General features: G+C 39.0%; 1 protein-coding gene across 6 annotated transcripts in view; it reads right to left on the bottom strand.

Moving 5' to 3' along the window:
• The window catches only part of MME (membrane metalloendopeptidase), a 137,339-nt gene that overhangs the window by 24,690 nt on the left and 85,459 nt on the right, over positions 1 to 27,190 (bottom strand). For all 6 annotated transcript variants that reach the window (XM_041733930.1, XM_041733928.1, XM_041733926.1 and 3 more), the window contains 8 exons: positions 22,906 to 23,040; positions 20,803 to 20,904; positions 19,139 to 19,275; positions 18,936 to 19,029; positions 17,660 to 17,788; positions 16,800 to 16,898; positions 14,400 to 14,480; positions 12,987 to 13,090 (listed from right to left, as the gene is read on the bottom strand). In XM_041733930.1, coding sequence (XP_041589864.1) covers positions 12,987 to 13,090; positions 14,400 to 14,480; positions 16,800 to 16,898; positions 17,660 to 17,788; positions 18,936 to 19,029; positions 19,139 to 19,275; positions 20,803 to 20,904; positions 22,906 to 23,040 — 881 coding nt within the window. The remainder of the gene's footprint in view (positions 1 to 12,986; positions 13,091 to 14,399; positions 14,481 to 16,799; positions 16,899 to 17,659; positions 17,789 to 18,935; positions 19,030 to 19,138; positions 19,276 to 20,802; positions 20,905 to 22,905; positions 23,041 to 27,190) is intronic.

Genomic DNA, 27,190 nt, shown 5'->3' with positions numbered 1-27,190 from the left:
TTCCCTGAAAGTGTCCAGTTTCCCAGCATCTTGTGGTCCCAGAGCAACTCCTTTAAAGCCAGTAGTACAAAACAGTGATTTCTCTATCTTCCTCAAGTACTTAAGGAAAGGAGAATTCTCATTTTGCAACTGCAGTAACCACGAGAACCCTTTACATTTATTAACATTCTCTCACCAAGACTTCTGAGTTTCCTATATGCCTTCATTTCTCTTTCAAACCAGTCATAAGAGAGACGACATCTCCAGTTTGCGGGTGTAGAAACGAGGCAGGCTTTTCTGACCTTTTCCTGATAGTCTTACAAACTAAGCGACACAACTCAGAAAGGAAAATGTGAATGAAGGAGAAAGAGGGGCCTCTCCTCTTCCATCCCAATCCCCCACCCCTGAGCTGTTGATCTGTACGGTATATAGAATTTCAGTTATTAGGACGAATACCATTTCCTTGCCAAACTCTAAAAAATGCAAGTGCTCATTTTTATTTACTTATCTTCAACACACAAAACTCACTTTTACTCATATATGCTAGCAATGAACAATCCAAGAATGAATTAAGAAAACAACGCCATCTACAATCCTACCAGAAGAATAAAACATTTAGGCATAAATTTAACGGAAGAAGCACAGGATGTGTATGCTGGAAACAACAAAATGCGATTGAAAGGAATTAAGTAAGACTTAAAAACATGGAAAAGATATACCACTTTCATGGATCAGAAAACTTAATTTTTTGAGATATAATTAACATATAACATTAGATTAGTTTCAGGTATGTAATACAATGCTTCGATCTTTGTATACACTGCAAAATGACCATCACTTCAATAAATCGAATAGCCATCTGTCAGCATACAAAGTTATGAAAAAAATTTTTTTCATCTATTTTTGATGACTTCTATTTTCTCAGCAACTTTCATATACGCACAACACATGACTGACTATAATCAGCATGCTGTGCATTACATCCCCAGGACTAATTATTTTAAAATTAGATGCTTGTACCTCTTGATCCCCTTTACCTCTATCACATATTTAATTGGATTGTGTGCGTGTGTATATATATATATATATATATATATATATACATATATATAAACAATTTATATATAAACAATTATATACACATGTGTATATATGTATATATACACACATACACACACACACACACATATATATATACATGTGTATATAATTGTTTATATATCTCAAATATATTCTCCCATTTAGCAGGGGACTTTTTTTGTGTTTATGGTTTCCTTTGCTCCTTCCTTTGCAGAAGGCTTTTAGTTTGATGTAGTCCCACTTGTTTATTTTTGCTTTTGTTGAATTTGTTTTTGGAGTCAGATCCAAGGGAATCATTCCCAAGACCAATGTCAAGGAGCTTACTCTCTAAGTTTTCTTCTAGGCATTTTATGTTTTCAGGTCTTATATTCATGTCTTTCATCTATTTTGAGGTAATTTTTGTGTATGGTGTATTTCTCTAGTTGCATTCCTTTGCATGTGGCCATTGAATTTTCCCAACACAATTTATTGAAGAGATTGTCCTTTCCCAGTATATTCTTGCCTCTTCTGTCATAAATTAACTACCATTTTATATGTGTGGAGTTATTTCTGGGCTCCCTGTGTGTACCATTGATCTATATATCTGTTCTTAAGCTAATACTATACATTTTTTTTATTACTATTGCTTTGTAATACAGTTTGATATGGGAGCACGATGCTTCCAGCTCTTATTTTCTCTCTCAAGATTGTTTTGGCTATTTGGGATCTCTTGTGTTTTCCACACAAATTTTAGGATTGTTTGTTCTGTTTCTGTGAAAAATACCTTTGGAATTTTGATAGGGACTGCACTGAACCGGTGGGTTGCTTTGGTAATATGGACATCTTAGCACTATTAATTCTTCCAATCCAGGAGCATAGAATATCTTTCCATTTATTTTTGTCTTCCTCAATTTCTGTCATACATGTCTTTTCAGTGTGCAGGTCTTTCACTTCCATTTTTCTCCTGAGGTTGTTTGAACATCTTTACAACAATTACTTTTAACTAGAGATAAATTACTAATCTCCGTTTCACTAAGATTTTTTTTTTCCTGAGGTTTTAACTTGTTCTTTCACTTAGAACATATTCCTCTGATTTCTCTTTTTGTTTGACTCTTTTTGTTTGTTTCTATGAAAAGAATGGACTAAAAAAAAAAAAAAAAGAAAGAAAAGAAAAGAATGGACTTGTGGAAGAGAGGAATCTTATCTTTCAACTTTGTCCTAGGTCTCTGTTGTCTCTCAACCTTTGTAATTGTCAAAGCAACATGATTTATTCTTCGTAGGTCCCAGTTGTTGAGGGTGTGCCAAGACTTGTCAGTACTTCAAAAGGAGGAATCTCATTTAGTACCCAGGTTCAGGTTGATGGGAAGACCCTCAGGCAGCAAATTCTAAAGTGTGTAAGTATATGTAATTTTGAGGGACTACAATTGTAAACCCTACTGGCCTCTAGACCAAGTGATCGACAGGTGTCTCTGGGTTATAGCTATGAAAACTGGGACTTCAGAAGAGTGTATAAGCTCCTTTTTGGTAGGTACTGGGGAGATGTAGTAAGGCTGTGGGAGAGCACAAGGATAGTGTCCCCCAGCCTGCATTCTCTGAAAGCACCTCCAGAGCCTCTAGATTTGTGGTAAACCTGAAGTCTGCCCCTCAGACTGAAGCTCTAGGACAAGCAAATGGGCCTTTCTCACAGAAATACTGGAGGTGATTTTCAATCTGCTGCATAGTGCCCTGAGGGTGGCTGCCTGCCAAAACCCATCTCTCAAATTGTTACAGTCTATGGAATCCAGGAACACAAGCCCCTTGACCACCAGAGCCAGGAAATTAAGCAAAACGCCCCATGTATACTGCGTGTGCTCATTGACTTCAGCAAGGCACCAGAATAGCACAGAACTGAGGCACTTTTGTGTACGTTCTCAAGGTAGAGAGAGAGCAAAATTGGCACCCACCCACCCCTCCATCCCTGCAGAGTCCCAACAGGCTCATGCCCTCTGACAGATGCATTGAGATCAGCAAATGAATTTCCTTCACATATAGTCCAGGCCCTTTTCAAACTGTTCCTTTTGTGCTGGTCCCTGGAGTGAACTGAGTCTGCAAGCAAGCCCGTTAAGAGAATTATCCTGGTTCCCTCCGGCCCTTTGGGTCTCTTAGATTTAAATCGTATTAGTTTTCACAGCCAACATCTCTCCATTACAGGTCCTACAGGTTGGGGCGCCTAATGTGGGGAACAAACTCCTCACTCCTCAGGAAGAAGCTCCAGATTTATGAAATCTCTACTGATTGTGGGTCGCTGTACCAGGAATAGGGTTTTTGGCAACACCACCTATCTGTCTCTCCCACCCATCTCCATTTGGCCATTTTACTGTTTGTCATGAGGAAACTGCCCAGCTGTTTTTCAGGTCTTTATCAAAGGGAATTGTTCCCTACATAGCTGTAGATTCAATGTGTCCATGGAAAGAGGTGGGTTCTACATAGCTGTAGATTCAATGTGTCCATGGAAAGAGGTGGGTTCAAGGTCTTCCGGGGCCACCATTGCCCCTTTGAAAGTGCTCCATCTAAAATTGCTTCACGCTCAGGTTTCCCCCTTACCCTAACACACTTGAGGATGCTGACTTTGCCACTACATGAAGTCATTCTAGAAGACCCATCATGACCAGACTATAACACCAGCTGCTATTTGATGAGCACCTGAGTTCTAAGACAGGCACATTATACAAAAATACAACCCCACAAGGCAAAAATAGATGCTATTTTCCTCAGTTTATAAAGGAACCGCTGAAGCTCAGAGATATGCAGGTTGTCTAAGTTTATACAGTAAATGGCAGAGCAGGAATCAACCCGGGGCCGCCCACTCTGTCTAACTCCCACTTTCCACCATGCACCCATCCCTTCTGACTGCAAAGCACAAGCTCTTTCCACTGTTCCACTAAGTGCAAAATTTTTACCCAAAGGTAAAAAAAGCACAGTAGGACCAAAGAGCCCCTTTAAACTATTCATTGTGGTTGCATAAGAGTTGTTAGCAGACTGAAGTACTCTGAGTGACTCATCCGATTACCTGAGAGATAAGAGAGCCAGGACTCCTATTCTGACATGAAATTGGGAAAATCCACTTCTCTTTCAACCAAAAGCAATAGAGATCACTAACCTGTGTGATATATCAAATTCAGAGAAATTCCCAAACTGGGAATATACAGGTGGGTGGATCATTTCTGTCAGAATTTTCTTTTGGTGACTTTTTTCCTGATTTAGAATAATCTTGGGATCTTTCAGGAAAAAAACTGAAACTTCTTCCATCCCATATAACCCTTAGCAATGACATAACTTGACAGGATTGTCTGTCTAGCTCATTAGACAGTAGCTCCAGGAAAGCAGTGATGTTCTTTTTTTTTTTTTTTTAATTGCAGTGAGAACACTTATCAGAAGATCTATCTTTTTAACACATTTTACCACACTGAAGTATACATTATTGTAAACTATGGGTATGATGCTGTACAGAAGATCTCTAAAGGTTATCGATCTTGCTTAACTTAAACTCTACACCTGCTGATTAATAATTGCTTAAGAACCCCTCGCCTCCAGTTCCTGCTAATCATAATTCCATTCTTTGATTTTATGAATTTGGCTATTTTAGATACCTCATATAAAGTAGAATCATGCAGCATTTGTTTTTCTCTTTCTGGCTTATTTCACTTAGCATTTCACTTAGCATAACATCTTCACATTCATTCATCCAGGTTGGTGCATATTGCAAGGTGTCCTCCTCTTTAAACGTTAAATGGTATTTCATTGTTTGTGTACACCACCTTTTCTTCATTCATCCATCTGTCAGTGGAAACAGGTTGTTTCCACATCTTAGCTGTTGAGAATGGTGCTGCAATGAACATGGGAGTGCAAATATCCTTTAGGAATCCTGATTTCAATTCTTTTGGATATTGGCTATTGGATTTATATTCTAAATATAAATGTATATTTAGAAGTGGGCTTGCTGGATCACATGGTAGTTCTATTTTGAATTTTTTGAGGAACCTCCACACTGTTTTCCGTAGCAGCTGCACCATTTTGCATTCCTCCCAATGGTGTGTGGGGTCTCCAATTTCTCTACATCCTTTACCAATACTCGCTGTCTTGTCTTGTTTGTTTAATAATAACCATCCTGACAGCACTGATGTGTTAGCTTATTGTGGCTTTGATCTGCATTTCCCTGATGATTAGTGATGCTGAGCATCTTTTCATGTGTCTGTTGGCCATTTGTATGTCTTCTTTGGAGAAATGTCTATTCAAGCCCTTAGCTCATTTTTTTTTAAAAGATCTTATTTATTTATTCATGAGAGACACACACACAGAGGGGGCGCGGGGGGAAGAGACAGGCAGAGGGAGAAGTAGGCTCCATGCAGGGAGCCCGCCGTGGGACTCAATCCCAGGTCTCCAGGATCATGCCCTGAGCTGAAGGGGGCGCTAAACCGCTGAGCCACCGGGGCTGCCCCCTTAGCTCATTTTTAAATTGGTTTATTACTTTTGTTGTTGTTGCTATTGAGTTTTAGAAATTCCTTATATATTTTGAAGATTAACCCCTTATCAGAAATATGATTTAGCAATATTTTCTCCCACTTCATAGGTTGCTTTTTCATCCTGTTGATTATTTCCTTTGTCCTTTGCTGTGCAGGAACTTTTTAGTTTGATATAGTGTCACTTGTTTATTTCCTGCTTTGTTCTCAATTGTATCTCTAGGGTTTAGAACAGTGTTGGGAACTTGATAGGCACTCAGTACATATCAGTGAGTCCTCTAAGCTCCAAGAGACATGACCATTTCATCCTGGGACTCTGGGAGCAGGGAAAGGCACTAGACTTTGGTTATGCACTGATACTATGCAGGCTGTAGAGCCAGGCCACCAAGAACCATGCACCAACTGAATGCCATCCCCTCAAGTTTGTACACTAGCGTGAAAGTTCCAGAATTCTTCTGCAAAATTCTCCTAGTTTAAAACTTCAACCTTTAGGGGATTCCTGGGCAGCTCAGCAATTTAGCGCCTGCCTTCCACCCAGGGGTGATCCCGGGGTCCCAGGATTGATTCCCACGTTGGGTTCCCTGCATGGAGCCTGCTTCTTCCTCTGCCTGTGTCTCTGCCTCACTCTCTCTGTGTCTCTCATGAATAAGTAAACAAAATCTTAAAAAAAAAAAAAACAAAAAAAACCAAACTTCAACCTTTAAATTATTTAACTCTCCTATTTCCCCTTCCTCTCTAAAAATAAAACAAAACAAAAGTAAAATCTTCCTTGGATGCTAATTAAAAAGCAGAAATGCTTTTACCCTTATCATGAGGAGCACTAACTACTGTATAGAATTGTTGAATCACTATATTATGTGGCCTGAAACTAATATAACACTGTATATGTTAGCTACACTGGAATTAAAATTAAGATTTTTAATTAAAAAAAATAAAATAAAAATTTTAATTTAAAAAAAAGCAGAAATGTTTTTTTACTGATAAAATGTATTTTGCTCACAGCCCCAAAACACACTGGAAAAACACAAAGCCTATTGGTTTAACGGGGGCATAAAAGATGGAAAGCTAACATTTTCATCTATTATAGGATGTGTAGAACATGAGTGTTCCAAAGCAGATACCACCATGGGGAACTAGAATGATCTGTCCAAGTCTGGTCTCTGTTATTCTGTCTTTCTGGGTCAGTAATACTTGATAAGCCAAATAATCTTTTTTTGTAAACCTTCCCCTTATACCTATGCTTCTGGAGACTCATTTGTGTGTCAAGTCTCCAGCCCTCTGCACCTCTCAAGTGTCCACCCTGGACAGTTCTTGTCAACTGACCTCTGTGCCACCTTATTTCCCCAACCATATAGAATAGGATAGCCCTGCATACTATTTTTCTTTTGATAATTGAGCTCACTGATGCAGGACCTCATGAGAAAGAAGACTGGCTCTAGAGGTATCAGTGAAGGGGAAGAAACATCCAAAGGGATATTTTAGAAAGAAGTGAGGTGCTTCCTTACCTCTGAATAGTATGTTCCTTTTCTCTTGAGTCACTGGATGTACAGAAGCCAAGGAGGAAAACTTGGCTTTTAGCAAAACTTCCCAGTTAGGGCATAGAATTTTAATGCTGGAAAGAACCTAAGGGATGTTACAGAGTCTAAATCAACCTGCTCATTCTATAAGAAGAGAAGCTACTTGCCTTTTAAAAGGCCATTGGTAGTAAATGACAGCACTGGGACCCCGAGAGAGGTGATTCACCGCAGTGGCAAAACTACGGTGTCACTTCACGGGGCACCCATTCATTGGCTTATTACTTTTGTTGTTGTTGTTATTGAGTTTTAGAAGTTCCTTATATAGTTTGAAGACTAACCCCTTAGCAGAAATATGATTTGCTCCCTGAGATTTTTGGTGGTGTTGGCTTCTCAGGAAAAACCCCCAGAGCCTCAGCTGTCAGGCTGTGGGCCTCAGGACTCTGCTTGTTTCAGGGATCGCCACCACCCAATTAGCTCAGATCAGGAACAGCAGTGGGCTTGAAGGAATAAAGGAGAAGACAAGGGAACCAACCGTTTTGTTGTGTTTTGATTCTAGTGACTCCTCTGATCACATCAATATTAATTTAAAGGCTGACTTGTTGTTTCCGGAGAACATTTCACTAGAAAGTAAAGGTCTAATTGTCGTTTTAAAAAAGTGCCATCTTTGTCATAGCACCAACCACACTCTGCCTTTTATCAGATTTAATTGTTACTCACTTGCTCCTTTCCCCCAGATTGTGAGCTCCTGGAGGCGGGGCCACATGTTATTCATCTGTACACTCTACAGTGTTTAGCACTGTGCTCTGCACGTGGCAGCCGCTCAATAAAATGCTTATTGAACTGGTTCCTGTCAATGTCTCTGTGTTTTAATTTTGATGCATAACAGCAGGAAAAAGAACAGCAATGAAATAAGTCTTTGTAGTTTCTGGTAAGTAACTCTGCGGCTCAGCGGTCATGATCTACAAATACTCCCCATCACAATCATATCACGGAAAGTTCTGTCCCGAGAAGCTAACAGAATAACATCAAGTATAAAAAAACAAGAAAGGGGATTCTTTTTTTGTTGTTCTTGTACATTTTTCTCTTTTTTGAGTTTTTGTGTTGTATTGACTCTAAGTGAATAATCATGTTACTGGAAGTAAATTACTATAGATTATATCTAAGTAATTTTGCCAATGGATATTACATCCTCACTTCAGCACTACTATTATCTGATAACATGACATATTTGAAATTCTTTACAGACGGGCACCAAAAGCCCAGAGAACATAATGTTTGAGCTAATTCTGGGAACACCACGCACTCAGAAACCACATGAACCAAGCTTTTTAAATTTAAATCGCTGCCCTTTGCAGTCGTCAGCTGCTCAAATGGGCAGAAGGCCCTTTGAGTGAAATGATTACATCAGGTGTATCACATACAGACTTTCTGACTTTCTCAATTTCTTGAATCTGTTCAACAGGAAGAGCAGCAGGTGCATAACTGGTGAAGGTGCATAACTTTACCAACCATGATGGTGAAATGGTTGGATGTGATGGTTTTTACCTTGGTAACTTAGTTAACCTCATCAGCATGATCACAAACTAGCTATTGTATCCTTTCTGAACCCCATAAACACTGAGGAAGGGTCTACATTCCGTTCATCATGATTCAAGCTCTGGTGACACAAGCACTTGGTTTCTGCTTCCAACAAGAGCTAGTGCAGGTGCGAGGTGAAGAGAAAATGCAAGGGGGTGCTATGATTAAGAAGTGACATCTCAATTGAGCCCAACAATCTGTAGATTTCCTTTAAATGGACAAGGGCAGAAAGGGTGGTCCAAGGTAAGGGACAAGGAGGAAGAAAAGATGGAGCAGTGACTTAAAGTACTTCCTGTGGCTGGAGCTCTGGGCAACACTGCGGGGGAGGATGAATCTAAAGGAATTCTGGAGAGCTACGGGGAGGAATGCAGAGCCTGTACCTGTTTCATGAGACAGGTAACAGGGATATACTGAAAGGTTTTCATCGGGAAATAATAAGACTCAATCTGTGTCTTTAAAAACATCTCTAGGGCCACAGTATGGAGAATAAGCTGAAGGAAAGTAAGTTGTTTGGTGATAAGATTAGGAAAAAATTTGTAATAACTCTGGTGAACAATGAGACAGGTTTGAATTTAGTCAGTGACAGTGGAGACGGTAAGACGGAGAGCCTCTCACAATACCTATATAATATTTAATTAGCAAGTGGTGGATATAAATGTCTTTTTTTTTTTTTGAATGGGGATTTGAAGTAGGTATCACTATAGATGTCAGAGGTGAGAGAAAGGGCTCAGTCTAGGATGATGAGTTCCTGATTTATGTCTTGATAGATATAAGGTGAAAGTTGCTGAAAGATATGGGGAAATAGGAGGATATAGGGAGAAGGATGATCAATTTTTGCCCAAAATGACAAATGCTGTGTTTGTAGGGTCAATGGACCACTTACACAGAAGTGTCCCATTTGTGTTTGAACATAGACATTTGTGTTTGAAGCTCAGCAAACGAATCTGGGCCAGGTACAAATAGTCTGTGGTCGTGATGGCAGAAGGTGTCAAGAAGCATACACGTTTGCCCAGTGAGGGAAAAAAAAAAAAGGTCCAGAAGTTAATTATTTGGTTAATTGACTAAATTAATTTAAAGTAATTGCTGCCTTGAAATCTTAATGCATCATTTTTCTACAATACCCTACAATGTAAACTTTACATAATCAAAGTTTTTCTAATCTTTGTCCCATCATTTGTGGGTATGGACACCTATTTCTCCTGCAAGACCATGAGGGCGAGGACCTGAGCATCTGAAAATATAATTCTCTGAGAGGTAACTACAAGTTATGAGAACAAAGTACAAGCGGTGGATGTTATCTGCCTGGACAAGACACAGTGAGGATTTAAACTCGGTTCTACAGAAAAAAGTAAGGAAAACATAGTGGCTTCATCGCTGTTAGCCAGGTCCCAAACAGGCCCAAAACCGTCGCTACAAGAAACCTCAAAAAATACAAGAAAACTGTACAGTCCTGAGGATTTGATGCGATCACTGTCAAAAGTGCTTCCGGCAGTTAGGAAAACAAAAACTAAATTTTAAACCTAAATTGTCAAATTAAAGCATCACCCTCTAAAAAACAAAAGGTCACAAGATTAAAAACGAACAGTATCATGAACAAAAAGGAGCGAACGCCAACTCGGGGGCTTTCACTTGAAGTTGGGGGGGGGGGTAATGAAAGAGGATACCAGCACCTGGGTCCCCACCCACGGGAAGTCCATCACAGGCAGGGGTGGTGAAGTGGAGGCCTCGGTACTATTTCTAGTGCTCCCCTGGCGACTGGAATGTGCAGCCAGAGCTTAGAGCTCTTGTGCTCAACCCACAGGCAGAAGAAGGGGAAGGAAGAGAAACTAGCCTGGCGTGGCTCGGAAGGCCAACAAGCCATACTGCACTTGTGATTGACTATCAAGAAGCTCATGAGAAGGACTCAGAAAGTTCTACTGAGCTTTGCATGCTACTGATGAAATGTTCATTAAAATGCTGTAGGGGCACCTGGGAGGCTCACGCAAGCGCCTGCCTTCAGCTCAGGTCATGATCTCAGGGATCTGGGATCGAGCCCCACGTCGGGCTCCCCGCTCAGCGGGGAGTCTGCTTCTCCCTCTCTCCCTCTGCCGCTCCCCCCCCAACCCGCTTGTGCTCTCTATCGCTCTCTCTCACACACAAATAATATCTTGAAAAAAAAAAAAAAAAGCCGTACACAGCGCTCACTTGTGATTATGGTAAGGGAAGAGGACGCAGGAGAAAATCAACACATATGATGAAAGGGAATGAAAAACGCACAGTATATTATAAAATGATTCTAGAACTTGGGACTACATTAACTTCAAAAGAAAACATCAAGTAATAATTCAAGCACTATTTTTAAAATTACAAAACATTCGTCTGGTGTCACGTGGGTGCAGGTGATCTTAGCTGTTTTCAGAGACACTGTCTGACAATATTTCTCTGTAGATATTTCACACAGTACAGAGAATTATTAAATGTAAGCATATGCATTTTTAAAGAGATGAAAATATTCAAACTTGTAAGAAACTTCTCAGATGGTAAACTTACCCACTGAATATTCCCCCCCCTTTTTTTTTAGATTTTATTTTATTATTTATTCATGAGAGACACAGAGAGAGAGAGAGAGAGAGAGAGGCAGAGACACAGGCAGAGGGAGAAGCAGGCTCCCTGCAGGGAGCCCAACGTGGGACTCGATCCTGGGACCCCAGGATCACGCCCTGGGCTGAAGGCAACGCTAAACCCACTGGGCCACCCAGGGACCCTCCTGAATATTCTTTTTGATGACTTTTTGTGGGTTTCTAGACATAGGATTTCACAACTGATTCTAACACAAACCTACGCACCCATTGGCCTCCCTCCTTTGCTAGCTAGGACACTGCACGTTCTCTGGCACCGGCAGCCCCGTTTTCAGAACCAGACAATATGACATTTGCCACAGTACAGACCCTCAGGTCAGCCAAAGAAATCAGCCTCTCTTTCAGGGCACCTGGCGTGTTCAAAATGCTCTGTAGGGATTGAAACGTATTCGCATTGTCATTTAGGAGTTTTGTCCAACCTGTACTTGGTTTCTCCGAGAACAGAACAGCCTGTCCTCAAGCAGTCCCACATCACTTTGAGCCTTTCCTGGCACATTTCCTTCCTGGTGGTCGAGTGTACTCTAGCGCGTCTTTCTTACCCTCTGCTGTTGTAATGTGATACAATCAAAGCTCACCCTCAATTCTCCTAGTTCCCAATGACCACTGGACTTAGTATTCTAAAATATTAATTTAATAAATGAATAAATGAAAGAATAAATGATTGCATGAATAACCCAAGCACCTCACTGTCCTGTTACTTTATCCGTTACCACACAAATCAAGTTAGTACATTTATTTTTCATTTGCTCACTCATTCATTAATTCACTTTTAACTACAAACCTTCTTTTTTTTTTAAATTGCCAACATATAGCGTAACACCCAGTACTCATCCCATCAGGTGCCCCCCTCAATGCCTGTCACCCAGTCCCCACCTCCCTTTCCACCACCCCTTGTTCCTTTCCCAGAGTTAGGAGTTTCTCATGTGCTATCTCCCTTTCTGTTATTTCCCACTCATTTTTTCTCCTTTCCCCTTATTCCCTTTCACTATTTTTTATATTCCCCAAATGAATGAGACCATATAATAACTACAAACCTTCTATCTGTTCAGCACTGCGCTGAATAGTCAAAATAGCCCCTGTTCTCCAGGAGCTAAGAGCCTAGCAAGAAAAAGTCAACATAAGCAGTTCTAGGGATCTAAGTGCACAAACACACGTCGATAAATATGTTAGCCACACCCACTTAGTTGAAAACTGAAGACTGAATGGACGTTAAGGCTAAGATGAAGCACTAATGCCACTAATAAGCAGAGATTCAGAGCACGTGAAGGTGACCCTCATTATCTCCTATTCGGCTGCCACAAGGTTGAGGGAAGTGTTACGGGGCAGGCTAGGAAGAGGATGGAGCTCTGGGATGACTGGCCCACAGAAAACAGGTGACGCTGAGGGCACAAGGCCATTCTGAGTGTCACAAATGTGGCCCCAGAGAAGGCTTGCAGGAGCTCTGGGTTACTTAGGCCAAGGTGCTCTTGAAAAACTTGTCCACAAACAGAGTAGAGGAAATCAGTAGTCACTGAGAGGAAACCAAAGAAACGAGGTAGCCTGAGGACACCTTAATTTAAAAAAATGTTAAATTTTGGTTACATCTTTGACCCATCTTTAGTATTATGGTCTTAAATGCTCTTGGAGGTACTCACTCCACTGAAGGACATGGTACTTTTTTCTGACATTATTCTAAGTTTACTTCTTTTTCCAAACCCAACAACGAGAACGAACATATACGAAACAAATATACGTACTCATCCTTGTCCACTTTTTCTCGGAGCTTCTTGAGCTGTTTATTTTGGCTGAACTTCAAGTTTTGAATTATGTTTTCAAAGTATTCATCTTCCCTGTAGTTCAACTATATTGCGTAAAATATTTTGAAGAAATTAGTGAAAATTTTGGCTGAAAATGTAGGGGGTACGTTCTTGAATTCTATCAGTTAATAAAGTTAACAGAGAGCATTAAAACTTATCAAAGAAGGATTTAACTTTAATTAGCCTCGTTCTATAGTACAGGTCACTGCTGCTCTAACTGAATCACTACTTTAGTCTATTTTTCTGTGACTAATCAAATGAAACCAAGTGTCAGACAAGCTTCCTACATGGTATTAACCCTTACATGACAGGTGAGACTGGAGCCCATTCTTACTTAGCACTTATTATGTACCAGGCACTGTCCTCAGCACTTTATGTATTACATGTTTTTAATCCTTATAATCTTACGAAGACGGGCTGTTATCACCATTTTAAGGCTGAAGAAACCAAGGCAGACAATTAAGTCACTTGCCCAAGTTAGTGAGTGGTGGAGCTGGGGTTTGAACCCAAGTAGTTGTGTGTGAGTCTTTACTCTTCTAGACTCCTGACACAAAGGCCCCCAGGACTCACATGCCGCAGGCAGTTCATTTACAAGAAACAGTCAAGCTTTCTACAAATGGAAAGAGAGAGGACACTGTGGCTTGCAAACCCCCATGGTAGACCAGTAATCAATAGATTAGGAATCACCATCATCCCCAGTTGTAGGTGAGGATCATCTTGTTGTCACCAGGGTTTCAAAGTCATTGTGGGACCCATAAGGTTGGCAACAGGACCCTCAACTGAGTCTGAAATCAATAGTGTAGCGACTTGCATCAATTCTGTTCTCTTTTCATCGTTTACATGACCAGGGGGAATAAAATCGCTTCCGGTTTTCAAATAGTGGGTTTTTGTTTTGTTTTGTTTTTTAAATACAGAGACATGACCTGGTTTTTAGCCAGGGGAGGAATAACTGGAAAGTGAAGGAACACTGGAGACATGACTTTTCGGGCCTGTACAGATGTGATAAGGAGACTGAGAGCTGCCTGGTGCTCGTCACTCTGATGTCGACCGCTTGATGCACTTTAAAGGACACCAGATTTTTCCACTACTTTTCTTTTCTTTTTTTTAAAAAAGACCTTATCCACTACTCTTCAATGGAATATATGGAAACCAAAATAACAAAAACCAAATATGAAGCAGGCCAGTGAGACAAAAGGCTAGAACTAAAACATAGTTTCAGTTTCAGTGTAAAAGACTTTATATAACAAGACCTTTGGCTTTAGGCTACTTCACAGAATTTTTGGCACCCCATAGCTAGAAATGACATTACCACCAGCCCCAGGTATGATTAGTGCAGTCTTCATAGAGACTTACCTCCAGGTATTCATTATCCAGTTTACTATCATTTGAAATGATGTCATCAGGATAGCCAATTCTTTCTTTAATTGCTAAGGCCTATGAAAGTTAAAACATTGAATGTAAGGGCAATTATATAACTTTCGAATGCAAACCTTATAATTGGTCCATGACTAGCAGTTGAATACCTTGCTTACAAAAATAGCATTTGACAACACTTAAATAGAGATCTTTGAAATGACTTCTCCCTGGGGTTCAAAATAAACAAAAAAACAGCTCTGAAATCTAGTTTCTAATACCCTATTCTCGTAGACTCCAGCTTTCCCAAAATGAAAACTGACAAGTCCTTGTTCCACATATATTGTACTTCTATGAACTTTTTCCCTGAATGCCTTTTTTTTTTTTCAATTTTATAGGAGGAGTAATATTTAGAACTTCCATTCAAGGAGCTTATTATTATCTTTCCACTTCACTGAGTTGGCTGAGAAAACAGATATGGGCTTATAGGTTTAGTGCTAATATTCTTTCTGAATATCGAGTCCTGGGGTTTGTATGTTCTCTTTTGGTCTCCGACGCCAGTGTCCCTATCTTTCCACAGCTAAATGGATGGTATTATTTAAATAAGTAGAGAGCAGGGTTTTCCTTGTTACACCAGCCCATGTTTTCCACTTGCTTACTATCATTCCTAATTTTTACTTTTATTATTTTAGATGTGTTTACTTTTATTATTTCATTATTACTGCTTGTTTCCTATAATGATTTCCACTTGTATTTTTCTATTTCTCTCATTTTCCTCAAAGATATTTGAGTTTTGATTCTATCATATTACATTGTTCTTAAATAATTTAATTATGTTACGAATCTGTTTCATAAGCACAGTATTTCGGCAGCGGATCAGACAGGGTGTGTATCAATAAATCTGTTAGGTCAAGCTCGTTTTCTTGTAGATTTCCACACCATTGCCCATTACAATCAGCCTCTCCTCGAAGGTTCCTTATTTTCTAGAGGACATTTCTCCGAAGAGAATTTTAAGGGACACAAACTCTACAGAAATAAGTCTACATAAAAAAGGATTTATTGTCAAATACTTTGAGTAAATACTGTGACAAAAGCACCAAGCAGGCTTCTTTACTGCAGTCTAAAATGTAATGAGTATTATTAAATACGATGTCTTGAAATCATTCCCTAGGAGCATGTAATCTAGTCTAGGATGGGACCAGGGTAGCCTTCCTACAGGAACTGTTTCTTAAATTCTTGGAGCGTGGGACTCTTTTTCATGGAACTACTTGTGGGTCACTGGCTTATGATACCACCTTGGGAAATGATCGAGCGCAATCCAGTTGGCTACATCAAATAGAACCATGTCACACATAGCTAGAACATTAAAGGAACATATGCAGCCTGAACTTCTGAAGACCTAGTCAGTGATGGAAAGATAAGTATACTTCAATGTCTAAATTCTAGATCTGACTCAGCCAAAAAGACAGCCCTTCCACGTGATTTAATCCCAGAAAAGAACTAGACTGCGGCTTGGTTTTCGTATTATAATAGTTACAGAAAATCTTTCTGTATCAGTTTGAAGAATGGTGTGTTCTTCTTGCCACCTCAACTGTAGAGGAATTTTCAGGTCGCAAGTGAATATTGCTCCCAAAGCATATACAGTTTCCACTGAATATGTTCCTTCTAGTTTTATATAGTTATCAAGACAAATGATCGTAGTAAGTTTAAACCTAAGATTTCCTTAAACATCTGACACCTTTGTTCTTATGCAAGGTAGTAGAAGTCCCAACAAGAGGTGCACAATGGGGGTAGGTAGGAATAATTATAAAAAGGCTCCCTCAACATCTGTTTAATTGTAGATCACCATGTAATACTCAAGTAATGCATCACTTTACCTTTTCTTGACAGAAATTTATTATGTTTCTCCTTAGGTCATATAAAAATCTAAATAAAGCATGTTTTTAAAAACTGAGCTGGAAATCTGTGATAAAAATTGAAAGGATATTTTTAGGCTTTGGTAGAGTCCTTTTGGAGATGCTTTCTAAAAAGAGGAAAAATATGAACCACTGGTAGTATCTTTCAGTTCTTTACTTGTTCATAAAAGATTTTCCTCTTGTTTTCTAAAGACACCTTTAAAAAAAAGGAAAATCAAGGATCTTTCAAAGTTTTGAACTAAACATGGAGAGTAGGAGCTTTTTTTTTTTATTATCTCTTTACAAAGGGATAATAAAGGAGAAAAATCATAGAAATAAATGTTTATCCATAAAAACTATTCTTGGAAACATGACATCTTGAAGGAGACTGCTTTCATTTTATGCAATCCTTGAATTTTTTTTTCTGAATTTCCTTAAAAGTTCACCTTTTCTTATAAAGAAACTGTTTAATAGTTAGCTTCACCTATTCACTTATTTCTTTTACCTTTTCCTCAGCTTTCTTTTTCGTTTCAGCATCCATCCAAGTGAGGTCATCTAAAGTCTGAATAAAAACTGCACGGATCTGTGTAATCAAATCCTCAACCTAAAACCAAAAGAACAGAAAAGAAATTTAGCCGTGAATTAATTTTTTGTAACACAGATTTTTTAAAAATTGGGCTATTAAGCTGTCTTTGTAGGACTCAATAATATGTTAATATGTGCATATTTATAGACAAACTATGATCTAAACAAATGGATATATGTGGATAATTATATTTTTAAAGGAATCTTACCACTATCAACACTAATGATTAAATAGGTCTTACCTATGCATTAATTAAAAACTCATCTTTAGAATGCAGTGGTTTCCATGATCACAAAAAGAATTTACATAAAGTAGTAATGCCATCACTGTTAATAATTCAATTAAACATGAAGTAGCATTTTAATAGTTTTTCTCACTTTAAGTTCCATTTCAATAACAATGAAAATGGAGTACATTTTTTTATAATATTTCAAATAAACGCTTTACTTTGAAAGCATTTCAGAAAACACTGATTCTTGGTCAATCTTGCTAATAGAAGAGACTCTCCAAATGTCCCGATCAACAGAACACATGAGTGGGTATTCTGAACACACTGCTTCTGGAAAATGGACAATTGGTTTTGCACTAGCCAATATTAAAGAAATAAACAAAACCAGACCCCTGGGGGAGTGAGGAGGAGGAAATTCACCAAGAACTAACAACAAATTATGATTCTGAGAATTTCTGCCAATTAATAAAATATAGCCAAATTATGAACTCTTGTAATTGCACGCTGATGCAAACAACTAATTGTTAGAGTACCGTGCTGAAAATATTACCACATGTTTACTCTCTCCAGCAAATGCTGCTTCCACGTACAGCCTTCCCACAGCATTTTCCATATTCCCATTGACGTAGTTTGCACAACGTCTCCATGTTGCTGTTTCTGATGTTGTGCCATAAAGGGCCTAGAGGTAAGAAAAAGGAAATGGCATCTGACCACAGGTAGATGGCCACAGTAGGGGAGAACATACATTCCACAGGACTGTTCCTTATGACCTCTTAACTTCTTGCAAATGTTCATTGCTTCTCCTCACAAGGCATGTTGTCCATGCCTATGACAAAATGCAATCCAATTGGATTGTTTACTTATAAACAATCCGAAAACAAGGTATATTTTCGGTAGCATATCCCAGTAGAACTTTTGGCTATTACAGGTGAATATCCTTCCAGACAGCTTTAGAAGACAACAACAACAAAATGCCCTCACCCCTCCGCCACCACCAAAACCAAACAAAAAAATAATAGTTCCAACTGCATAAACATAAATGTGAAGTAATGTTCAACTTATGTAACAGGGGAGAAATCTGGTATACAAGAAAACACATTCCTGTTTCTTTTAATGTTTTAGCTGAACTTAGAAGAACTGTATGTGTGCAAATAAAAGTACTAATGAAGGGATTAGCTGAAGTACAGGAAATTGAGCAAAACATCATTTTTATATTCTGTAATTTGAAAAATTTGTCTACATTTTCTTTCAAAGGGTAAATGCTAAAAATTTCAAATAAATAGTTATTTCCTTCCTAAAACACCAACCAGTACATTTGTCAAAATTACTTCTTCAATCCCTCTCGCCCTCTCCCCTCACCACAGGACTAATAGGATGACTGTTTAAATAATGAAGTTGCACCCTAATAAAAGCGTTTAAGGTTGTCCCCAGGTAGGTGTAGTCTCAGTGGGTTGTCTACATCAGTATAGTCCATCTGTCTGTATATCTAGCGTGCTACAAGCACCTAAAAGTCAAATGAATTGAGAGAGATACCCTGGCAATCACTTTCAACACAACAAACAACCAAGCCAGTATTCTCTCAAGAACCGCTCCAATGATCAACTGCATCTCCTTGCAGGGCAATTCAATCATGGTGCCAGAGGTTGGCAAAGCCCACGAGAGCTGGCTTTCCAAGGCAACGTGGCCTAAACACAGGCAAGTTAACCAACATTTGGCATGTTGACTCTTGGCAAAGTTCACCACATTCTAGCAGTGGGCATGGCAAGCCTTCATAACCATGTATCTCTTTATGCTCTAAGTCTTAAGAAAAGAGATTTTTTCTTCACCTTGCGGAAAGCATTTCGGGACTCCTTGTAGTTTCGGCTGAGGCTGCTTACAAGATCCATTATGAACCGCCAGGACATTAAATTTTGAAGATCTCTGTATAAAAAAACCCACCACCCAGCAACAGAAAAGATGAGGCTGCAAAGCTTCTAAAGAGTGATATTAAATGCAAATTTTGAGGACATAGGCACTCTGACATACCCACCTGGAGGAATATTTGGTAAGAATGAGCTTAAGTTTGGTTAAATATTCTGGAGCATAAACGACCACTTCTTCCTCATTTGGAATATTAATATTCACAGTTGACATGATTTCATTTGTGAAATTTGACCAGCTGAATGGCTGGAAAAAAGCAGGCACAAAACATTCAGTAATTTTGGATTTCTCTTCTTGGTTCTAAGACTCAGTTATGGTTACGGAGTCAGACATGGGTAGGGTGTCAGGTGAACCACCATATAATTATCACAATGGTCAGTTTGAGATCCGTTTGCAATTAAATCCAACTATTTAAGAGCAAAAGCAAAGCCTCCAAGCATAGACAATATACAGCTAGGAATCAAGCTCAATAGCATCTCTCTGGGTCTAACTCACATAAAAGAAAAAGAAATTTAGCTTTAAAATAAAGCTTCCTTTGTTTATGCAAAAATTTAAATGAGTAAAAAGCGTTTATCTTTTAAATGTGGATATAACAGGCAACCCATTCAAACACAGTAATACACCTCAGTGGCGATCCTGCTCTACATGAAAGCACACTGTTGTCAGAGGAGAGGGACAGGAATGCTATAGACACAACACAAACGGTCCAAGGAAGCCAAACAACACATGTGAAACTATCAATGTTGAGTCTGCAGGAATGCGATTTTTGGACTTTGGAGGAGCTGCTAAAACATGATATCTTATCTTTTATTCTCTAAATGGGAATCATGGTTATTCAACTGTCCATGGATATAAGAGAAAAAAAAAGGCACAGAATGAGATTATGCAAATCTTGCTGAAATGCCACATTTCAGCATTTGAGAAGTTTTTACACTTGTTAGTATATAAATATACTGATCACTTATTAAGTGCTATATACTTCTCTTGATTTCCCTTCGTGGTTTGGACCATTCTTTCAAAACATATTTAATGTTATATTAGACAGTTCTATGTAACAAATTCCTAACAATAGGACATGCCTTTAAAAAGTCCCCCCCCCCCCTTTTACTATAATTAGTGCCAAAGAGAATTCTATCACTGAATGTGATAGTTTGTAGATCTTCCCATGGATCTGGCCTTATTTCCTAATACAAGGATATATGCATAGTCCCCCAAAGAGACTATTACATCCTAGCTGATGAATTACTACTGTTTATAAATAGAATTTGTGAGACGGATTTTTCTTCTTATTTCTTGTGTACTATTTCTCCATCATTGTTTTCGACATCTTGATAGATGGCCTTGATGAGAATATGGCAAGTTCTATAAACAAATTATCCTTTTTAGGAGTTAAAAAGAAATCTAGTAATTTTATTATTTGACTGTCCAAGTCCAATGGCTTTATAATCATCTCTCGGGAGGATTTTCCAGTTTGATGTTTTCCAGACCCTTTGCTACAAGAGTTTCTAGTATCATTGTATAGCTGCCTTGAAAGGAATTTCACCTTTGAAATTCACTCTAACTTTATATAATAATACAATGATTTCACGTATTTTTTTTCACGTATTTTTTTCTGGTTTTGCCATGAAGTCAAATGGCTGGTGTCATCTAAAATCATTTTGAAGTTCAATTTATTTCAATAAATAAGTAATCCCTGAATTTTAACAAACTGTATTTCAATGTTTTAAGTTTAGAAATGGCACAATAACAGAGGACATGGAACTTGCTACTTACCTTCCCATCAATCTCTAGTGTAAAGTTATTTTGGATCTGGGCTAATGTCATTTTGTTATAAAGAAGCATGGGATCATTTCGATCTTCAGGTTTAGTTGTAGCCTATGGATTTAATTTTCAATAATTATTTTAGGACTAAGAATACTTTAGAGAAATCTAACTCTACATGAGGGAAAAAGGAATATGGAATAAGTATAATTTAAGCGCTATTTTGCATACTGTTTTTATGATTAAAATAAATACATATCAAAAAGAAAAGCGAAATTTAAGAGATTTTAAGTATATTCAGTAATAATCATCAAGATCTGGCTGCCGTGTCAAGTATAAGATTCTTCAAAAATCTTTTTATACTTTCATAGTCGCTGAACCACATAGGCAGTGTCCACAGGCCTCTTTCCTTCTAAGGCTTATGGCTCAGTTGTTTCTGCGATTGTTTTCTAAGATAACTTTCTAAAATACTGTCATCTGCAATGTATCTCTCAAATACTGTCTCCCACGTGCTCATCGCCCCCATTCAGTATCCCAGTTAAGATCCAGACAAGAAAAACAGAAAAACCTAAAAAGCCACAATGGTTTCTGCAAGAATTTAAAGCAAGTAAGAGAAAAAAATTCCTAGTACACATCACAATTATCTGAGGAGAGTGCTAGCACTCCTACTTCTGTGACTGTCCTCCTATCCTGCTGCCTCACCAGTTTAGTGTACTCTTACTCAACAGCATCCAGTTTTAATTACTTGCTTATTTTTTCACTGAATCAAAAAAAAAAAAAAAAAGAAATGCAATAGCAATTCCCTATCTAGGGGCGGAAATAGGAAAAGGCAAATTTAAGTCAAGAGAGACGAAGGGCGGAAGTTCAATATGGGAATTATTTCTCAGTGACGATGGCTGCAATCTCCTCTTTAGGTCACTTATTTATTCACTGCTTAAAAAATTATTCATGAGCATGTGAATGGAATAATAAGCTGGATAATGCCAAAGATACACAGGTGATTCAAAGAAGAGTAAGACCTCACCCCCACCTAAGTCTAAGAGAGGAGGGAAAACACAGACACAAATGATTTTGAGGTAAGATACAACTGTCCGAGAGCTATGGCTGATCAAAGGAGAACATGGTCTAGGAAGGTGCAAGTGGTAGAAACCCAGGCCAGCAAGCAGTTTTCCTCTAATAATTCTGTTTCTGGCACAGAACCACATGGAACCCATCCAGCTGCCGTTCATCCAGCTGCAGCTCCAAGCAAAGTCTGGTTCCAATTGGAGATTTTTGGTTTCACGTAGCTCCAGGAAAGCTCAAATGGCCCTCCAGGGTCTTTAGTCTTCAGGATTCTGATGGCAGTGGCAAGTGCACGGGGCTGTAGGAGCACAGACCGTCTGCAGTGTCAGAGGGGGCCCTGCAGATCGTGGACAGAAGCTGACCACGGGCTGAATCAGTAACCTTGATGCTGCTTAGACAGAGTTCGCTCCTTGAGACTCTAGACTCTGTCGGAGGAACAGCAGACAAGAAAGTGCCAACTCAGACTCCAGGTTCATGTGAAACTAGAGGGAACTCAGGAAAACACACTATGGGCTTTGCTGCTAAAAACCCTTCCTGTCGGGTCCTTTGAGCCAGCCTGACAGTCGGACCTCGGTGACATCGCGTTGCCATGTGGCTATGTTCAGGGACCAATATTTCTAAGCAGAGGGATGCTCAATCTTCGTGATCACCCTAAACTTTAAAATAAAACAAAGTAACACAATACACATCAAAACTAAAACAGCGCTGCTGAACACTTAGCAATCACACGCGCCCTGAGTCTCGAGCACATCTCAACAACGGTTCGACTGCAAGTAGTTGGGCTTTTGGTACAATCCACTTATCATAGGTAATTAAGTGCATCTAGTTTAATATTTGTCAAACTTAGCTATGTCTCCCGGATGTCAGAAACCTAGCTCACTACAACACTCTACAGTTTCAAAGGTCCTCTTCATGTCAATGATTCATTACTGAGCTGTGCATTTCTACTGGTTGGTTAAAAGTTGCACCTTTGACCTTTACAGTATGATAGAGAGGAAAAAGAAAGAAAAGAGTGGCAACACCATGCAATGTATTAGAGAAATTGTGTTTTACACTGGCAATTTCTTTTTCCAATTCCATAACTCTGTTCATTTCCAAAGAAAGCTGGTTCTCATCGATGAGCAGTCCTTTCTCCTTACGAATCAATCTGGCCACAGAAATCATAAAATCTTTATACGCTGTACAAGCCTGCAAGAAATAAGTAGCAATGAGTTGCTGGAGAACATTCTAAGTGTTTAATCATGTTAATTTAACTTAAATTTCGTTTATTAATTTTCAGTAACACATGAAACACAGTAAAGTAGGAGTCGTTTTCTAAATCCTAAAAGAAACGACCTGTACAAATTCTTAAAAAGTCGTCATGGGTTTGAGTTAGAGCAGAACAAACAAGTATCACTTTGGAAGTACTAAGTAATTTATAACCATTTGGTTCGGCAATTCTGTAATTTTCTATTTTTAGTCATCATTTTGAATTGCCTTACTCAGAATGCAGTTACAAAAAACACCTGATAAACAATAACCTAGCATTTTTTCTTAAATAATAGTAAGTTCCTTTCCTGAATTCCATTTCTCAAGTTTTCTCTGCTACCATCTATCTTTTTAAACTGTTCATGAAGAGATGGCCACAAACTCACATAATATTATCAGGGCATCTTTGTATCTTTTTTGGCCAAGCAGTTGTTTTTTGTTTGTTGGTGTGTGTATGTAAATGAGACTGTGTTGTGTTCTCATGAGGTCCACCAACCTGGAGATTTTAATTAATCCTATAGCTGGCTCATGTTAATATAAAATTTCTAGATTTGGATATCGGCTCTTTTCTAAGAACTTAAGTTTTTCTTGTTTTACCTCCACATGCATTTTAACCATAAGCTGGTTATGTTATCAACCTTTTATGGACTATAGAAATGCCTTATTCAAATTCAGAATGGCGTCAACACCAGGAAACTGAATACCACCTCCGTAAGTCTCAACTCATCTAATAAGAGATTGTTATTAATTAATAATATTAACAGCCAATTAATTAATAGAAATAATTCGACCATTATTATCCATCAGCAATTAAAATAAATTATGCTCTCACCTTGTTAAAATTTACTAAAAATTCAACTTTCTAGCACCAGCTTAATGATAGACAACCACAACTGGGGTAGTCATGCCACACAAGTGTGGGATTAATGGATTAATGGGCACTTCTGGGTTTCTAACCCCATTCCCAGGATAAATGTGAAGGAAGGTTATACAGTGCTTCACACTTTGTAGTTTTGAGAGGGTTTTATACCCCCTACTCATTGGTTATCAGTGAGAGGGGCAAAGCGATATTCACTGTGAGCACAAAGGGCACATCTGAATTTACAGTGACTCATCAAGGGATCAAACATAAAACTTACAGGGAAATAATTATTTTATCAAGCGAGGTGTATAGGTATTCTCAATCTGAAAATCAAGAGGACAACTGGAGGTAAGGTTTAGATAGGGGCATTCCATAACTTTCAATAAATGGTAAATAAACAGTTCCCCAGGAAGAAGGTTTCCCTTTCCACAGATACCCTGTAATGCTGGGGTATCTCACTAGCATTTCTATGCATGGATCTGCTACTCAACTGAGCAAACTATTTTCAGCTGCGAGTCTGTATTAAGAACCTAATCACTAAGGTAACAGGGAGAAAAGGATGTTTTTATGTATATTCTCATCCAGTCCATTCTTTTCCCATTAAAAGGTAATCAGAATTCTTGGTTCACTTGGAAGTAAACAACATGTCTGAGCTCATACCTCATGGGACCAACTATTCCAAAGTATAAGCAAGCGGTGTTTTGAATTAACTATATTTCAAATAATATAAATTCATCTGCATTCAGTGGGGAATTACTAGCGGCTATGAAGGAAACGGTAATTTGAATTTTCCAATATCAGTCTGCTGAGGTTTTTGTTTTTTTATTCTGTGGGATGCTTTTTTGTTAATGAGGTGAGAAAGCAATAACAGGAATGCTCTCTTGCACTTCACGGACTCTGCAAACTGGTTCTACCCCTACTCCTGTATCTTTATCTTTACAGGTACATTTAAGGACTATAGAACTTGGTAGAAGGCAAGCACAAGAACTTTGGATGGTGCTCCTAGTCACTGAGTAGGAAAAATTTCTCAGAAAACCGGAAGCCTGGGTTATCACCAGCTTCTGGGATGCCTGAATATTTAATACAGCTACGTGGAATACACCACTTCTTTTAATGAGCTCCATTACTTGGCAACTATTCCAATGTGACTGATTAAAACATGTGTCTTAGTATCTTGATTATCTCTCCTGGCTTCTAAATTTATCTAGTACCTGTCAGAACCCAGGCTTCCTCCTGCTGTGAAATCCTTTTTTTTTTTTTTTTTTTTTTTACAAGATAGGATCCTACCCTAAGGTTTTCATTTTCTTCCTTGAGGTACTTTGTAGATATGCAATATGCCAAATGATAGTAATTGTCAGGATTTGGGGAGAACGTAATCAACATGTTTTAACATTTAAATAGTACATCGGGTAGGATATTTTTAAGATTGAAATTCAATTTTCCTCTTTGGTCACCGAGAGGGCAATTAGTTACTAGGACAAGGGTCAGAGCCGACCATCTTGACAGTCATAAGGTAGCCTGGTTGAAGCCTTCGTGCGGTGAGTCCTTTATGTGAAAAGGAATCTACTGAAATATCTACGTAGCCCTTCTTTTAAAAAATAAAACATTGTAAATCCCAACTCCTATAACAGGTTCAAAGATGATTTTGGTTTTACATGGTTTTATGGTAAAATCCATAAGAGCAATTTTGTGAGTTTGTGAATTCTGGGCTTTCAGTGAGATGATATTTACTAACACTTAAGACCACGAATTGTCACTCTAAGTAGAACCATCTTCATTTTGCAGGACCAACCATTGCCATTTATAAATTGACTGTCTTCAGAAACTGGGCTTCTCCTACTTGGAAAAAAGCTGGTATTTGTTGGTTGCCAGAGAGAAAGACAGCAATGACATGTGACTATTGTCCTTTAAACTTTAGTATCTTTGGGATCCCTGGGTGGCTCAGCGGTTTAGCACCTGCCTTTGGCCCAGGGCCTAATCCTGAAGACCCGGGATTGAGTCCCACATCGGGCTCCCTGCGTAGACCCTGCTTCTCCCTCTGCCTGTGTGCCTCATGAATAAATAGATAAAATCTTAAAAAAAAAAAAAACACCAACAACTTTAGTATCTTTGTTTATGAATAACAGCAAGACCCAGCGATGAACAGATAGCTTTCCAGTTAGACTGGCTGATATTTTGGTACTTCAGTGTGACAACCACCTAAGGGAGGATCAGGAGTTTCACTTCTAAAGATTCTTTTCCAGGACACCCAGCTCTTACCAACTTTCTGCCTTCCCCTTTCTAGGGGGGGCATGTGGAGCATGACGTAACTGAAAAGTCCAAGAACCGTGCTATCCTCAGCCACGGATGTCCGGGGATTTTTAATAAAGTTACAAAGAAAGTTCCCTGAAGGAACCCACAGGGGACACCAAGCAGGAAAGATAGGTTTCCCATCAAAAAGATTCGTTCCTTTTTCTCCCCCCCAGTTTAAGCATCATTGTCAGGGAGCGTGCAGCTGCCAGCAGGTAATGACTGGCTCCCCCAAAGAGGGAGTGCAGATACACAGAATCACACAGCCCCTCCTGGGGACCAGAATAGGGAAAGGGCATCCGATCTGAGCAGGAGAAACACAGGACACAAGAGGATCCACTGTGGACCCGCATGGGGATTCCTCGGGGCTTTCATCAGATTATTAATGAGGAGAGCCTGGAACTGTGAGCACCTGCTGTGTAACTTCTAAGCCTACCGCACATTTGAGAAGATGCATATAGTTCTTTTTATAAACCAGGGTCAACCCGTCTCAAAAAAATTCTCTTGTCAACGCCATACAACCAAGATGAGTCTTGTCATACTCGCTAAGTCTCAAGTTTCAAAGCTCCTTTGTGTTTTGTTAAATACAGATACCTGGACTGGGTAAAACATCCTGACTGCTAGTCACCTGGTGCCCAGAGGGGACAAAATGAGGTCAGCAGTTTCCCTCGTAGGATCTGTTTTATCAAGTCAGCCAAGCAGCAGCCGGAGTGATCTTTTTAAAAACCAAAATCAAATTACATCTAAATGATCCACCTATCCCTGTCCCCAGTCCCTCACTTTGTACCACAGTACCTTGTTCTGTTTCCTTTCTATCACTACTGTCTGCATTCACCTTATTTCCTTAAATTATTTGCTGGTTTCTTTGTTGTCTATCTCTTTCCATTAGAACAGGAGTTCCAGGTGAACAAAGACCTTTTCTGCCTTGTTTCCTGATAT

The sequence above is a fragment of the Vulpes lagopus genome, chromosome 19 (assembly GCF_018345385.1).
Source record: "Vulpes lagopus strain Blue_001 chromosome 19, ASM1834538v1, whole genome shotgun sequence".
Lineage (NCBI taxonomy): Eukaryota > Metazoa > Chordata > Mammalia > Carnivora > Canidae > Vulpes > Vulpes lagopus.
This window is presented reverse-complemented; position numbering and strand designations above follow the sequence as displayed.